This window comes from Mauremys reevesii, linkage group 20 (genome assembly GCF_016161935.1).
Source record: "Mauremys reevesii isolate NIE-2019 linkage group 20, ASM1616193v1, whole genome shotgun sequence".
Lineage (NCBI taxonomy): Eukaryota > Metazoa > Chordata > Testudines > Geoemydidae > Mauremys > Mauremys reevesii.
The window spans coordinates 24,785,427-24,798,445 of NC_052642.1; the positions used below are offsets into that span (position 1 = coordinate 24,785,427).

Here is a 13,019-nt window from a genome sequence, read left to right on the forward strand (position 1 = left end):
TGACATGACGACTGGCAGATTAATGTAAATTAATGTAATGGTCTTTTCTGGTCTTTAAATCGCTAAAAGGGCCCTCTCAGCCCACCACCTAAGGGATCTGATGCCAACCCTACAACTACAAACTGCAGGAACATTTACTTACTACTGCCTGTGAGAAGCAGCTACCAAGCAGGCTGAACTGGAGAAGAAAGTGGTGAAAAGATTGATCAATATGGGAAGGGGAAGAGTGGAACTAGGGTTTGTTTGTTTATGGGAGAGGGAGAGTATCTTACCCAGGGAGTGTTTTGTGTATCAACAAGTGCAGTAGAATATTTTAAGAGAGCCCTTGTTTAAAAATGTTGCAAGCATATCCTAGGGCAGTGATTCTCAGCCAGGGGTACACGTACCCCTGGGGTACGCAGAGGTCTTCCAGGGGGTACATCAACTCATCTAGATATTTCCCTAGTTTTACAATAGGCTACATAAAAAGCACTAGCAAAGTCAGTACAAACTTAAATTTCACACAATGACTTGTTTATACTGCTCTATATACACTATACTCTGAAATGTAAACATTTTTATTCCAATTGATTTTTTAAGATTATATGGCAAAAATTATAAAGCAATTTTTCAGTTAACAGTATGCTGTGACACTTTTGTATTTTTATGTCTGATTTTGTAAGTAAGTAATTTTTAAGTGAAGTGAAACTTGGGAGTACACAAGACAAATCAGACTCCTGAAAGAGGTAAAGAAGGGAGTTTAATTTTTTCCCCCTTCCTCTTGAGTTTTGCCTCCATCTGCTGGACTACAGCAGCACTGCGTTCCTGATTCTCTACCTCCATCTAATAATAATAATTAATAATAATGACGGAGGCTCACTGTTCTCCATAATAGATAGCTTGAGTATGATAATGTATTTCACAAATGGCTGGAGACTTCAAATTAACTGGATGGTCAGTAACTGAAAACTGGTGACTTTTCCTATTAGGACAGATTAAGGATTCTGTGTGCGAAGTCTGCCTCCCTCCAGCTCCTTCACCAGGAATGTTAGTGTCGCCTGCTACTTACTCACACCACCACTGTTTTCCTTTATCAGTGGAGAAAACCAGGTTTGTCCATACCACAAACTCATCTGAGCAAGCAAATATCCAAATATGTGGAAGCCTTAGCAAAAAGTTCAGCCTACATTTATTTGCTACCAGCATTCTCAGCCTATATATCAGCATGATGGGATGATCCATATGAATGCAAAATAAAAAAATAAATAGTTATAACCTATTTAAGAATGATGCAATGAGCATATAGGGATGAGGGGAGTGGCACTATGTTAAAAATATTACCTATTTCTGCATCACTACAAGATTAAAGCACAAGATATGGTACTACTTGGTGTCTTTTACGGCCCACCAAATCACATGTGGAAACAGGATGACCAGCTCCTTAATCACCTATCTATAACAACTAACAAGTACTAAAAAAAAGCTCAGTAACCATAGGGGATTCCACGGGGTTCTCAGGCAGCCGGTACTAAAACAGCCTAAGAATTTTGAAAAGTTAGTGGTAGCTTTATATATATAAACATAATGGCCCTACTGGGTCAGACCAAAGGTCCATCTTGCCCAGTATCCTGTTTTCCGACAGCAGCCAGTGCCATTGCCCCAGAGGGAATGAACAGAACAGGTAATCATCAAGTGATCCATCCCCTGTCGCTCATTCCCAGCTTCTGGCAAACAGAGGCTAGGGACACCATTCCTGCCCATCCTGGCTAATAACCATTGATGGATCTATCCTCCATGAATGTATCTAGTTATTTTTTTAACCCTCTTGTGGTCTTGGCCTTCACAATATCCTCTGTCAAGGAGTTTCACAGGTTGACTGTGCGTTGTGTGAAGAAATACTTCCCTTTATTTGTTTTAAACCTGCTGCCTATTAATTTCATTTGGTGACGTGTGTGTGTGTGTGTGTGTGTGTAAATACACACACATAGTGGATTGAAAGGCCAGTTGCAAAAAGCTCAAAACAATTATGATACAAATCAGCTGGGTGAGAGAATTTAAAAAGAAAAATTTTATAATTGGAAATCATTTATTAATATTTTACTAAATGTCTCAAAACCCACACAAGAAAGAAGGCAGCATTGGTTACAAAAATAATCTGGCTTAGTGGGGAAGTGACAGCTGTGCACTCTCTCCGTCTAAAAAAAATGGAACAAAGGGAAAGCTGATAGTCATTAATATAAATTCAAAGCTAGGAATTGTAGAAAATGTATAAGGGAAGCAATAGCCAGCAGAGTTATAGACAATAAGGAGTATTTTAAAGTATATTAAGAACAGAAAGACTCCTAACAATAGTATTGGTCCATTACTAGATGAAAAATGGTAGAATTGTCAATAATGCACAAAAAGCAGAAGTGTTCAATAAATATTTGTTCTATATGTGTTGGAAAAAAATGATATAGCCATATCATAAAATGAGAATCACACATTTTCCATTCCAGCAGTAACTCAGGAGAATGTTAAACAGCAGCTACTAAAGCTAGACATTTTAAAATCATCAGATCTAACTTGTATCCAACAGTTTTAAAAGATCTGACTGATGAGTTTGCTGGACCATTAATGTTGATTTTCAGTAAGTCTGGGAGCGCTGGGGAAGTTCCAGAAGACTGAAAGAAAGCTCATGTTGTGCCAATATTTAAAAGGATAAACAGAATGCTTGGGTAATTATAGGCCTGTCAGCCTGACATTGCTTCCAGGTGAAATAATGATGCAGCAGATGCGGAAGTCGGTTAATAAAGACTTAAAGGAAAGTAATATAATTTAGGTCAATCAATAATGGATTATGGAAAATAGATCCTGTCAGATGAATTTAATATATATTTTTTACAAGATTACAATTTGGTTAATTTAGGAAATAGAGTTGCTGTAATATACTTAGACTTCTGTAAGGTACAGTAACTCCTCGCTTAACGTTGTAGTTATGTTCCAGAAAAATTTGACTTTAAGTGAAACAATGTTAAGTTAATCCAATTTCCCCATAAGAATTAATGTAAATGAAGGGGTTAGGTTCCAGGGAATTTTTTTTTCACCAGACACAAGACTATATATATACATACATACACACAAACAGAGTATAAGTTTTAAACAAACAATTAAATACTGGTACACAGTGATGATGATTGTGAAGCTTGGTTGAAGTGGAGGAGTCAGAGGGTGGGATATTTTCCAGGGAACACCTTACTGCTAAATGATCAACTAGCAATTGTCTGAGCCCTCAAGGGTTAACTCTCACAGTCTACAAGGCAGCAGGAATGGAGGGAGGGGAGAGAGCATCAGAGACAGACAGAGACACACACTGTGTGTGTGTGAGAGAGAGATGCGCATTTCACCTTGAAGTACACTGCCGTGTTAATTAGATCAGCTTGCTGAGACCACGGCGGCTGCTGCCAGCAAGTTCCCTCTGTCCTGAGCCCTGTCTTGTGTCCCCCCTGCTCTGTGGAAGATGGGGTAAGCAGGGTGCAGGAGCAGGGGGGAGGGGGACACCCTGACAGTCCTCCTCTTCCTCCCCCCGCCACAGCAAGCAGCAATCTTGGGGAGCAGCCCCAAGGCAGAGGTCAGGAGCAGCACATGCACTGGGGGGAGGGATATCTGCAATTGCTAGTCTGCTGGGCAGATGCTGCACAGGGAATTTAAGGGAGTGGGGAGCTGATAGGGGAGGTGCCGGTCCACCCTGGTTCCAAGCCCCCACCAGCTAGCTGCAATGGGCTGCTCTTCCTGCAAGCAGGCGGCTGCCAAACGACATTAGAAGGGAGCATTTCACAATTTTAAACAAGCATGTTCCCTAATTGATCAGCAACATAACAACATTAACCAGGACAACTTTAAGTGAGGAGTTACTGTAGTTGACTTGAATACCATGTCTAATTCTCATGCCCACAAACAAATTGGAGAGAATTCAGAGAAGAACCATGAGAATGATTAAAGCGCTGGAAAACATACTTCCTAGTGAAAAACTAAAAGAGATCAACCCATTTATCTTATGAAAGAGAAGGTGAAGGGGTGATGTGATACAATGTATAAATACCTATATAGTGAACAGAAATTTTATAAGAGCAGGCTCTTCAATCTAGCACAGAAAGGCATAACAAAAACCAACTACCGAAAGTTTAAGTTAGATATATTTGGTCTAGAAATTAGGCACAAATTTGTAACAGAATCATTAATCATTAGAACAACTTAGCAACATTTGTGGTGGAATCTCTATCACTGGAAATATTTAAATCAAGATTAGAAATTATTCTAAAAGATATGCTGTGATTCAAACAGAAATTAATTCAAGGAAGTCATATTGCCTGTGTTGTGTGGGAAGTCAGACTAGATGATCACAGTGGTCTCTTTTTGCCCTTATAATCTATTAATAAAAACAAAACTGTACATACTTTTCTAATATTATTTCTTCATGGAAACAATTGTTGTAGTTGCCACAGGGATATTAATTACAAATTAGAGGGTAGATGTCCATGAGAAAGTCTTTTTAAAATATGGCTATGAAAAAGTAAAAAATGATTGCATTTGCTTTAAATTGATCAGTGCTATAAGTTTCCTTCTCAAAACCTTAGCATGGCCAACACCGAGCATTGAAAAATCATGAGTCAGGCCCTCCAAAATCATTATATTAAAAACAAATAATAAATTTGGAATTTTTTATTTGTATTCTAGGGTTGAAACCTTATGTGACCCCTGGGTCACATTTTCAAGGTTTTCTTCACAACTATGAGGGCAGTCCTATCAGTTTTCATCCTCACAGAAACCTGAACACTTTCAAAATATTAGCTTGGGATCTAAAATTAATTACTTTTCTATATACTAAAAATAATGTAGTGAACAGAGACTCTGGATTATTACAACAATCTGTAACACACTAACCCCCCTTTTTTGTCCTATGACTCCAAAGATATGAACAGCCTACTCTGCTTTCTTTGAATGGCCCCTTACAATATGGGCTACCTACTTATGCAAAACAATGTGTTCCACCTTGCATTTAGCTGTGAAGTGATGCTGGGAATTTTTTTCCTCAGACCTGAAGAAGAGCTCTATGTAAGCTGCAGGGCCATAACCAGGGTAGGGTAAACTGGGCAGCCATCCAGGGCACAAATCTACGGGGGGAGAGAGGGGGGAAATTATGAAAAAAAACTGGAAGGGGGCACAAATATGCTTGCATGCCCCAGGCACTAAAATGCCTAGCTATGCCTCTGGTAAGCTTGAAAACTTGTCTCTCTCACCAGCCATGTCTACATTAGTGAGCTTACAGCAGCACAGCTGAACTGATGCAGAGAACTCTCCCATTGACATAATTAAACCACCTCCAATGACCGCCAATAGCTTTTTCAGCAGGAGAGCATCTCTGGATAACAAAGCTCTGTCCACACTGGTGTTTCTGTCAGTGTAACTTATCTTACAACATAAGTTATACTGACAAAGGTGCTAGTGTAGACATAGCCACCAACAGAAATTGGTCCACTAAACTATATTACTTCACCCACCTTGTCTCTCTAATTGTAAATGAGTAACACAGACACACATTCCCTGTCGGCCCACAGAGCTCCAGGGCTATGACAAAATGCCTAGAATGAGGTGAATGGTATCAGAGGGGTAGCCGTGTTAGTCTGGATCTGTAAAAGCAGCAAAGAATCCTGTGGCACCTTATAGACTAACAGACGTTTTGTAGCATGAGCTTTCGTGGGTGAATGCCCACTTAGTCGGATGCAAGTAGTGGAAATTTCCAGGGGCAGGTATATATATATATATATATATATATATATATATATATATATATATATATGCAAGCAAGAAGCAAGCTAGAGATAACGAGGTTAGTTCAATCAGGGAGGATGAGGCCCTGTTCTAGCAGTTGAGGTGTGAAAGCCAAGGGAGGAGAAACTGGTTCTGTAGTTGGCAAGCCATTCACAGTCTTTGTTTAATCCTGAGCTGATGGTGTCAGATTTGCAGATGAACTGAAGCTCAGCAGTTTCTCTTTGAAGTCTGGTCCTGAAGTTTTTTTGCTGCAGGATGGCCACCTTAAGATCTGCTATTGTGTGGCCAGGGAGGTTGAAGTGTTCTCCTACAAGTTTTTGTATATTGCCATTCCTAATATCTGATTTGTGTCCATTTATCCTTTTCTGTAGAGACTGTCCAGTTTGGCTGATGTACATAGCAGAGGGGCATTGCTGGCATATGATGGCGTATATTACATTGGTGGATGTGCAGGTGAATGAACCAGTGATGGTGTGGCTGATCTGGTTAGGTCCTGTGATGGTGTCGCTGGTGTTGATATGTGGGCAGAGTTGGCATCGAGGTTTGTTGCATGGATTGGTTCCTGAGCTAGAGTTACTATGGTGCGGTGTGCAGTTACTGGTTAGAATATGCTTCAGGTTGGCAGGTTGTCTGTGGGCGAGGACTGGCCTGCCTCCCAGGGTCTGTGAAAGTGTGGGATCATTGTCCAGGATGGGTTGTAGATCCCTGATGATGCGTGAATGAACACACAATGGGTGCGAGGGGACAAGGGAACAGTAAAAATGAGGGTGTTGGTATAAATCAGTAGTCACTGTAGTTACAGGTATGTATCACGTAAACCCACAACCCACTGCCAAGGAATCCTTACCCCTCCTTACCCACCCACTCAGTGCCAGGGGCCTTTCAGCCCCCTGCATATCTGGGTGCCACAGGCCCCTGTCCCTCCCATTTCTCATTAGTGCCACAGGCCCCCTCACTCGCCATTATCCCTGCCAAGGGCCCTTCACCCACTATATCCTAGTGCAGGGGCCCCTAAACTCCCATTTAACACCTCAGGACCCCCTCTCTCCCTCATTTCCCAGGAGCACCAGAGGCCCCTCATCCCCCCCTCCGCCATATATCAGTTCCAGGGGATCATCAACCGCTATATCCTCAGAGTGCCAGCAGCCCCTCACCCTCACACCGCCATCACAGTGCCAAGGGCCCTACCCCTCATAGCCCAGCCACAGGTCCCTTCCCGCACGCTTCCGGGGCCTGGCAGCCGCAGGAGACGTGACGTCACGTCGGACCCCACCCCTGAGTCTCTCTCCTCCCGCCGGTTGCCAGGGAGCCGCTGTTGCCATGGTGGGTGCGCGATGCGCATGCGTTAGCTGGCGGAAGTACCCGGATATAGCAGGAGGCGGTGCTACCGCCGCCATCTTTGCCAGGAGAACAGTGAGCTGGTAGTGGCTGAGCATCCCGGACTCATCAGCCTCCATCCACCCCGTGTAGTCCCCGTCGCCGCCCCGTCTCGTGGACATGGACGATCGGGAGGACCTTGTGTACCAAGCTAAGCTAGCTGAGCAGGCTGAGCGCTATGATGGTGAGAGCCGGGAGGACGGGCGGGCCGGGTAGTGCCGGGGGAAAGGGAGGGAGCGGCCACAAAATGGCGGCGGCTGGGCAGGGGGGCAGAGGCGGCGGAGGGGGGCACGAACAAAATGGCGACTGGGATTGCCCCGCGGGATTGGAGGGGCCAGGAGTAAGGGACTAGGGTGGACGGGCGGCCTAGTCCTGGTGGGTGGTGTCTCGGCTCGGTTGTGGCGGGGGTCGGCGGCGACAATAACGGGGAATAAAATGGTGGTTGGGAAGGGCGAGTCGGGGGGGTGGGGACCCGTCCCCTTCTCGGCTCGATGGAGCCCGACAAAGAGACCCTGTGTCCTTTCTTGTGCCGTCACTAGCGCGGGCAGAGGTGGTTCCTTTTACTGGAGCCCTGCTGAGCAGTGGGCCAAAGAGGGCCGGTTCGGAGTGGTTGAGTCCTGTGGAGTGGGGGCCAGGTCACTTCGTCGCAGTCAACGTCCAGGACACCCCTTCCCCCTCGTGATCGGGGTTTCTGGCCCTTGGTGGGCCCTTCTTTACCTTCATTCCTCCTTCCCAGACCTGGCCCTCGAAGGTGCCTCGCCCTTTTTTGCCCACCATAGTTTGACGATGTGCCTTTTTAGATTGATTTTTTGTTACCCTCTCTACTCCCCCCGGCATACGCTATGGAGTTTATTAAATACAGTGTACTTCTCCCTGCCTGAAGTAAATGTAAATCTTATTAGTTTGTCGCCTTATGCTTAAAATTACAGTATTTTAGGTGGGGAAAATTCCTAAGCCTTGTGTTTTTTTTTCTTTAAAGTTCATGGGCTGTGCTGATTTAAATATTTGTAAGGTGTTAAATATCTCTGAGCACTAAGGCTATTTTTCCTGAACCTACACTTAGGTAATATATGCTGTTGGCATCATTTGAAAAATCTGCTTGTCATGCTTGCTTTAAACCCTTGCCTCTCATTTAAAACTAAATTAATTTGTCACTTATGAGTAAAACAATCTGAATGTGAAAGTAGTGTAAACCTAAAGAATACAGGTTTTCTGATCAGTTGGCTCTGTTGCCTTAGTTGCTCAATTTTTGTCCTGTCACTTGAGAAAGCTATGATCAGGATCTTTCCTACTCTTACTGCTGTTCAGAAGGAGGGGCAGTAAAACTGACAAGCACTAGGTCAGGTTCTCTCTGGAGCTACTACTATTAGCAATACATGCAAGCACTGAAGGATATATTTGGGGTGACAGGTGAGGACACAAAATGGAGCCATAAGAAGTGATAAGTCAAGGAAATGTTTACCTTTTGGAATAGCCATGAGGCTTGGGGGAGTGCTAGAACAGTGGCTCTCAGGCAGGGCTCTGTGTATCCTTGGGGGTAGCAGAGGTCTTCCAGGGGCTAGATCAACTCATAGATACTTGCCTAGTTTTACAACAGGCGACATAAAAAGCACTAGCAAAGTCAGTGTAAACTAATATTTCATACACTGACTTGTTTATACTGCTCTATATGCTATACAGTGAAATGTAAATAAAATATTCAATTTGATTTATTATTGTGTGTAAAAATGAGAATGTAGGCAATTTCTCAGTAATCGTGTGCTGTGACACTTTTGTATTTTGATGTCTCAGTTTGTAAGCAAGTAATTTTTAAGTGAGGTGAAACTTGGCGGTTAGTGAGGCAGATCAGAATCCTGGAAGGGGTACAGAAATCTGGAAAGGTTGAGAGCCACTGTGCTAGAGTAATTCAGAATTAAGATATTTCTTCTTTCCAGTAGCTAGAGAAGGGTTAAAAAACATTGTCTACATAAGGCCTAGTTGACAATACTAGGTTACTTGATATATTGGCAAATCACAGTGTAGATGTAGCATATATCGACAAAAGCACTCTTTGCTGGTAACTAAATCAACACTAGGGCTTTTACTGGCAACACTAGGGTTTTTGCTAGGTATGTTAGGGGTGTGATTTTTTTTTATTTTATTTTTTTATTTTCCCTTTCATGATCCTAAACAATCTAGCTATGCTGGGAAAACTTGTGTAGCTCAGGCCAAATTTGGAGCCCCAAGCAGGGTCTGTGAACAGCACCCTGGTAGGTATTTCTCCATCCTTCTCGGTGGCTTTTTGAGGTATGCATCTCTGCATGGCATTTCCCTGGTGGTACATCTTTCCTCTTAGTGTCTGGTAACTTTTCAAATTCTGCTATAGGCATTTGCAGTGCAAAGTAACCAGCCCTCCTGACAATTAGAATATTAATTTGTAGGATTTGCCTTTTGGTGAGAAGATTCACTATCTACTTTTTGTGCTTCTGTGAATATCTGTTCAGGAAAAAGGAAGCAGAACTGGTTACTTCAAGAGGTGAAGGGTTACGCACGCAGTGGTATGACTGGTAATGAGATTTTTCTGTTAATCAGGCTTTGCTAGAATGCAACATTTGTAGAGTCCAAAGCAGTTTGTTGGAATGGCTTTGTAAAATAAATTAAAGGAACGATGTCAGGTTAAAATAATTGTTAGAAATGCATTTTTGTATCTGTGCTTACCTTGGCATATTCATTGCGTATGTTGAACACATGCACCTGCATTGCAATATCAAGTATTGTGGTGATATCAACAATGCAAAAAGATGATGAAATAAGTAGACAGTCTTTTTGATTTGTCATGAGGACAAATGCAATGACTTCTAAAATATTTAGATCTCTATAGCACTTTTTATCTATAGATGTTGAAATGTAAGTATCTTTTCAGTTTTACAGATGGGGAAACTGAGGCATAAGGATTTGAAAATGGTTTGTACAAGATCACACAGTAGATCAGTGTCAAAGTTGGGAAGAGACCCCAGGTTTCCTGACTCCCAAGTCTTGTGCCCTTTCTACTAAACCATGCTGTCCCCTGCTATTTTTATAAACTGCTTACCAAACAATGCATCTTGTAATGTAAATAGTAAAACACAACGTGGGCCAGTCCTTGCATACCTTGGATGCTCTCACTGGTCTAAAGCTGTTGCCTCAAAGTAAAGAATAACCTACTTGAAGTGACATTGTTTATACAAAACATTGTTTGGGAAACAACTTGTAAATGAGATCTGGCTGACTTAGCCACAATCAAGGTGGATTTATTAAAATCAGAAGTTGTAGTTTTTGTTAAATTTTAATTGTCATTGTAATAGACACACATCTTGTTCAGGCAATGAGATTGCTTTGTCTAACTTAATGCTGTTTCTTCATTTTACATATTAACTTTGTTTAGTTGTGTGTCAAACTGAAGCTTTATTGTGTTACACTAAGACCATTCTTAAATGTTCAATATTGGTTGAACATAAGTGTCCTGTGAAGATAATAAATATTTAAGAATATCACTGAAGCAAAGACCTTAGGAGGATTAAAAAATGAATGGAATATATGGGTAAGAACATCATACAGAGAGATAATAGCAAGAATTTAAAAAAAAAAGGAAGCAATATAAACTCTATTACTGTATAAACCAGCTAACCAAAGACTCAAAGTAATAGCAAAAATTTTTTTGGAGTATATTACAAGCAGGAAGCCTGCTAAACAACTAGTGGGGTCACTGGACAGTGGAGATGATAAAGGAGCACTCAAGGATAATAAGGCCATTGTGGAGAAACTAAATGAATTCTTTGCATCAGTCTTCATGGCTGAGGATGTGAGGGGATTCCCAAACCTGAGCCATCCCATTAGGTGACAAATCTGAGGAACTGTCCCCGATTGACATGTCCTTAGAGGGGCTTTTGAAACAAACTGATAAACAGTAATAAGTCAGCAGGACCAGATGCTATTCACCCAAGAGTTCTGAAGGCACTCAGATGTGAAATTGCAGAACTACTAACTGGTTTGTAACCAATCATTTAAATCAGCTTCTGTACCAAATGACTGTAGGATAGCTAATGTGATGCCAAATTTTTTAAAAGGGCTCCAGAAATGATCCTGGCAATTATAGGCCAGTAAGCCTGACTTGAGTGTTGGGCAAACTGGTTAAAACTAATGTTAAAAAATTATATAGTACACAGGGTAAGAAAAGACTGTACATCTGAGTATAGGGCTTAGATTATCCACAAATACAAAGCATGTTTTAAAAGTCATAAGATACATGTAGTGCATAATCAGCAATAACCCAAATTTAGGTGAATAAAATTAACAATACAGTTTAGATATTAGCATCCAAGTATTTGAGTACATCACTCATGAAAAGTTTATACAGAGATTTGGTTGTGGAAAGCAAAATATATCAATGAGTGAAGATTGTCCCTCAATAATTGAGAATTTAGGGTAGGTTGTCCATTTAAAAACCTTCCATCAGAACAGAATTATCAGACACACAGATGAACATAATTTCTTGAGGGTGAGTCAGCATGTTTTTTGTAAAGGAGAATCACCCTATCTGCTAGAATTGTTTGAGGGCATCAACAGGCATGTGGACAAGGGGGATCCAGTGGATATAGTGTGCTTAGATTTTCAGAAAGCCGTTGACAAGGTCCTTCACCAAAGACTCTTAAGCAAAGTAAGCTGTCATAGGATAGGAGGGAAGGTTCTCTCATGGATTGGTAACTGGTTAAAAGATAGGAAACAAAAGGTAGGAATAAATGGGTCAGTTTTCAGAATGGAGAGAAGTAAATAGTGCTGTCTCCCAGGAGTCTGTCCTGGGACCAGTCTTATTCAACGTATTCATAAATGATCTGGAAAAAGGGATAAACAGTGAGGTGGCAGAATTTGCAGATGTTACAAAACTACTCAAGATAGTTCAGTCCCAAGCAGACTGCGAAGAGTTACATAAGGATCTCACAAAACTGGGTGACTGGGCAACAAAATGACAGATGAAAATCAATGTTGATAAATGCAAAGTAATGCACGTTAGAAAACATCCCAACTATACATATAAAATGGTGGAGTCTAAATTAGCTGTTACCACTCAAAAAAGATCTTTGAGTTATTTTGGAGAGTTCCCTGAAAACATCTACTCAATGTGCAGCATCAGTCAAAAAAGCTAACAATATTGGGAATCATTAAAGGGATAGATAAGACAGAAAATCTCATATTGCCTCTATATAAATCCATGGTACGCCTACATCTTGAATACTGTGTGCAGATGTAGCTGCCCCATCTCAAAGAAAATATATTGGAATTGGAAAAGGTACAGAAAAGGGCAACAAAAATTATTAGAGGTATGGAACAGCTGCCATATGAGGACAGAGTAATAAGACTGACTTCAGCTTGGAAAAGAGATGACTAAGGGGGGATATGATAGAGGTTTATAAAATCATGATTGGTGTGGAGAAAGTCAATGAGGAAGTGTTGTTTACTCCTCGTAACATGTGAATTAGGGGGTCACCAAATGAAATTAATAGGCAGCAGGTTTAAAACAACCAAAAGGAAGTTCTTCGCAGAACACAGTCAAGCTGTGGAACTCTTTGCCAGAGGATGTTGTGAAGGCCAAAACTATAAGAGTTCAAAAAAGAACTAGATAAGTTCACGGAGTATAGGTCCATCAATGGCTATTAGCCAGGATGGGCAAGGGTGGTGTCGCTAGCCTCTGTTTGCCAGAAACTGGGAATGGGGGGTGGGGGTGGATCAATGCTGATGATTACCTGTTCTGTTCATTCCCTCTGGGGCACCTGATATTGGCCAGTGTTGAAGACATGATACTGGGCTAGATGAACCTTTGGTCTGACCCAGTATGG

At 41.7% G+C, this 13,019-nt stretch overlaps 1 protein-coding gene across 2 annotated transcripts in view; it reads left to right on the forward strand.

Moving 5' to 3' along the window:
• Positions 1-7,116: 7,116 nt before the first annotated feature.
• Positions 7,117-13,019, forward strand: part of YWHAE (tyrosine 3-monooxygenase/tryptophan 5-monooxygenase activation protein epsilon) — a 61,911-nt gene continuing 56,008 nt past the window's right edge. The window contains exon 1 of one of the 2 annotated variants that reach the window (XM_039507281.1): positions 7,117-7,351. In XM_039507281.1, the coding sequence (XP_039363215.1) occupies positions 7,288-7,351 (64 nt within the window). In that variant the 5' untranslated portion in view covers positions 7,117-7,287. The remainder of the gene's footprint in view (positions 7,352-13,019) is intronic. The other variant, XM_039507280.1, reaches the window with a different exon arrangement.